We start from the raw sequence: 4,356 nt of genomic DNA, 5'->3' as shown, positions 1-4,356 counted from the left end.
CTGGTGTGTTACGTATTAATAGTTTAAGAGATGAACTTGATAATGGTGCTACTTATAATTGTTCAGTTAGTGTGACTTCTAATACTCCTTTTATAATAGCAGGGAATGATAATAGCAGTGCAGTTACATTAACTGTAGCAAGTAAGTGAATTGATTAATATTTACCTAGTTTTACATGCATTTTGATAGGGTTTGATATCAATCATGTTGATATAAGTATCAATATTCCTTCTGTTCCTGTTGCTGGTGATGTATTCAATTTATCTTGTATTATAGTTGTACCTCCTAATTTTGTTGAGAATCTTACTAGTGTCAGATGGACTTATGATTTAGAAGCATCTCAAGATGTGACTAGTGAAAACAATGATGCTACACTAGTACCTGTTGTTAGAAATAGAAATATATTCACCAGTGTACTTACACTTGATCCAGTGAAGACAACTGATGCTAGACAATATTACTGTCAAGCAACAATCCTAGTATTTGGCACTGTAGATCGTACTAACAGAGATTTAACTGTTCAAAGTTAGTGTAGCTCATTTTAAATCATTTACATGTGTGGGACATTCTTTTTTTATATAGTATCTCCTCCCAGTATATCAATAGTTGCTGATCCCCCAACTGGTCCAATATATGAGAGTACAGGTTACTTACTAACCTGTACAGCTACAGTAAACACTACAATAGTGGATACACCAGTAACTGCTAGTGTAGTATGGACTGATCCTAGTGGTAATGTAATACCAACTAATGAAGCAAGACGTCAAGTGATACCTCCAACTGGTAACAGTCTTGTAAGCATGCTATTGTTTCAACCTATTGATACTGGTCTTAATAATGATGGAGGAACATATACCTGTCAAATGATCATCAGTTCTGGTAACTCATTAATAGCATCAAGTCAACCTACTAATACTACCCTTAACGTCACTGTTGAAAGTAATTTTTACATGCATGTACTACAATGAACACTTCTCTTCCATTGCCTACTCTTTTTTGTATTTTCTTCTGCTATCACAAACACACATTCTCTTATATTATTTTTTTTGTTCCTATTTACCCTGTTTTTTTTCTTTCTTTATTATTAGGTCTTCCTCCAATGACAGTAAATTTCTCATCAGTTGGTTCAGTTGAAGTTGGTCAGAGTCTAACGATAATATGTACCATAAGAACAGTTGAGAGATTAGTAGTAACACCAATGGTTACTTTCATTAAAATGAATGACACAGATATGGAAATGCTCTCTAACTTAAATAGACCATACAGTATCATAACTAATGATACTGGTTCAGGTTCAGTTACTAACTATACTCTAATACTGGATCCAGTGAGGTTTGAAGATGCTGGAATGTATACATGTATGGCTGAGTTTAATGTAACTGGTTTTAATGGTGCCAATGATCCTAGCACTGCTACTTATGATTCTCAAGAGGCTAGTGATACCTTTAATTTAACTGTTGACTGTAAGTTACTCTACTGTAATAATAAAGAATAAAATTTGAGTTATCAAATACTTTACCTTTTTTACAGTCCCACCAGTGATTGTTACTATATCAAAGGAACGTGATGATACATTATATGCAGGGACACCATTCTTCATTAAATGTGACATAATGTTAGATCCATTAGTTACTATACCAGTGACTGTCACTGATCAATGGACACGTGATGGTACTAATGTTCCTATGGGTTCATCTGATGCTACTATTACCAAGGGTTTCAATACGATCAATGCATTATATCATAATGCAACATTAATGTTCTATCCATTGGATAATGCTGATGATAGTGGAATGTATACTTGTAATGTTGAAGTGACTGTGGATAATAGTTACACATATCTTAGGAATACATCAGCTAGTGCTAACACTTCCATTACAGTTATGGGTAAGTGTACATTTAGTATATACAGTATTGTGTAATTGTACCAAAGCTTTTATTAGTTTCATGTACTGTTACTGTTAACAGTAAGTGCTAATGTGCTTATTATATTGTTCTTTTGGCTGTGAGTGAATGTATTGTGGATTGATTGTTGAAGCCAATACAGTTTTGTTGGTTTAAAGGCTGTCTTGAGGTCTTACCACTATGTAATCTGAAACCTTTCTATGACCCAATATATGTACACAGCAATGTGACCTTATTGTGAATTTTTTTTCTTTTCACAGCTACTCCAGAGCCAGTGGTAGAGATAGTAACTATGGGTATGGCTGAACCTGGTGAAGAATACATGTTAAATTGCACAGTGACAGTTGTTGATAGACTCATAGTCTCACCAGTGATAACATGGACTAAGAGATCAGCTAACAATGTTACTAGTGTACCTCCAGTTCTTATAAATGTATCTAATGTAATGACTTCTCTTTATTTGAGATTCCCTTCTCTCAATACTTCTGATGCTGGTCTGTATACTTGTGAAGCCTCCATTAATGTTACTCAGATATCTATGGTAGCAAGGAATGATGACACATCAAACTTACCATTAGAAAGTAAGCACACAATGATTATGATTATAATTAATATTGTCATGATTTTATAACGCTGTACGTTTATATTGCATTGTAGCTTGTGTCACTATGTATTATGCATATACTAATGAAGTTGTCATTCCTTGAATAGAATTTTGAAAGGTTTTGTATAGCCCATGGTATATCTTGAAAAATGGCTCCAAAATCACTCCCAATTTTTATTACATTTTCGGATACATATTGATGTCCTTATGCTGTGTAGAAAGTTTGAGTTGGTTCTGATGCAATTTTTCAAGTTATGGTCATTTTCAAAACGAGTAATTTTTAAAAAACACCCAAGGCTATAGCCCATGTTTTTTTCCAAAGAATGCTCCAAAATCACCCCAAATTTTTATTACATTTTCTAATACATATTGATGTCCTTATGATGTGTAGAAAGTTTGAGCTGATTCCAACTTAAAATTTTTGAGTTATGACCCCATTTTTAAAATTGACCGATTTCTGCTGTACTACATGTATCTCTGTGGGAAAAAATATGCATGTGCAGTACTGTTTAATGCATGTAATAGTACATGTACATTGTACATGTAAAGCAATTTTTTTAAAGCAAGGTAATAATACATATACCGTAAATCCTTAAAAAGAAGCTGCATTCGAATAAACGCCAGGGTAGCAATAGAATATAACTTTAAATACGCAACATTAGTCCAGGAGTGACTCAATAGTCTAGTGGATAATGCCTGAAGTTCCAGAAGTCAAAAGTGTGAGGTCACGGGTTCGAACCCCACTCTGGGCCTAAGTTTTTTAATTTTTTATATATTTTTTCGAGGTCCAAATACCATTTTAGGAAATAGTCGCCCGGGCTTTTATTTAGGGAAATACGGTACCTGCAATCCTACATTATAACTAAATTTTGAATGTGATTATGCCTTAATATTTTGGATTTTAAAATTACATGTATTTTATGCAGCATGTGATTGTGTTTGCTTGTTATTTTGTTGTACAGTTTCCTTTTTTGATTACATTGTATACTTATTCCTTTCAATAATTGTTTTCAATTTATTTTATTTTAGTTCCCATTCCATCTGTTGATGTGATTCAATCAAAAGAAGATTATTTCTTAGCTGGCAGTAACCTGGTACTAACATGTGATATTAGTGTTGATCCTAATGTTGATACACCATTCACTGTTAATGTAACCTGGAACATGACTGATCAACAGATCATGAGTAGCGGTGATTTTGGAGATGAGAGTAGTCCTAATTCAATGAGGCTTCCTGATACAGATCGTGTTAATATCAGCTCCGTTATGATGAGATCAGGTTTCAATGAGTATAGATCAACTGTTAATTTCACTACATTGAGCAGTATGGAGGATTCAGGAACATATACATGTATTGTTACTATAGTACCAGATCGAGCTTATGAATATGTAATGACTTCTGATACTAATTACATGAATGTTAACTTCACTGTTACTGGTAAGTATTAATGTGCATGTTTTGTACATGCATGAATGTGTATAACATTTGTATGTAATGTACAATTTTCTACTTCTAATGTAATTTATTTTGTATTTGGATGTGTAGTGAGCCTTTATGCTGTGTAAAAACTTTTAAGTTGATTCCAATTCTGATCATTTTAATTTTTTATTAAAAACCCTGTACTATAAAATGGCTGCAAAACATTTTGATGCCCAAAATGTTTAGCTCAATAATCATGTACATACATGTAGTGCATAAGTGTACTTTTTAAATATTATTAATAATGGTGATTTTTTATAGATCCGATGATTAGAAATTTCTCTGCTTCTCCCGATTCATTCCTTGGTCTGGAGACATCATGTTCTGACTCGTATCGTTACGATAACTTCACTCTTACCTGTACAGCC

At 33.3% G+C, this 4,356-nt stretch overlaps 1 protein-coding gene across 1 annotated transcript in view; it reads left to right on the top strand.

Moving 5' to 3' along the window:
• Window positions 1–3,957, top strand: part of LOC109585878 (uncharacterized) — a 7,709-nt gene extending 3,752 nt beyond the window's left edge. Inside the window, exons 8-14 of the mRNA XM_020002028.1 lie at window positions 67–141; window positions 190–525; window positions 583–939; window positions 1,089–1,463; window positions 1,531–1,887; window positions 2,166–2,486; window positions 3,539–3,957. Of these exons, the coding sequence (XP_019857587.1) occupies window positions 67–141; window positions 190–525; window positions 583–939; window positions 1,089–1,463; window positions 1,531–1,887; window positions 2,166–2,486; window positions 3,539–3,957 (2,240 nt within the window). The remainder of the gene's footprint in view (window positions 1–66; window positions 142–189; window positions 526–582; window positions 940–1,088; window positions 1,464–1,530; window positions 1,888–2,165; window positions 2,487–3,538) is intronic.
• Window positions 3,958–4,356: the final 399 nt, after the last annotated feature.

Source organism: Amphimedon queenslandica, unplaced genomic scaffold (assembly GCF_000090795.2).
Source record: "Amphimedon queenslandica unplaced genomic scaffold, v1.1 AMPQUscaffold_12991, whole genome shotgun sequence".
Taxonomy (NCBI): domain Eukaryota; kingdom Metazoa; phylum Porifera; class Demospongiae; order Haplosclerida; family Niphatidae; genus Amphimedon; species Amphimedon queenslandica.
The sequence above is the reverse complement of the archived record's forward strand: the minus strand, read 5'-3'. Positions and strand labels throughout refer to the sequence as shown.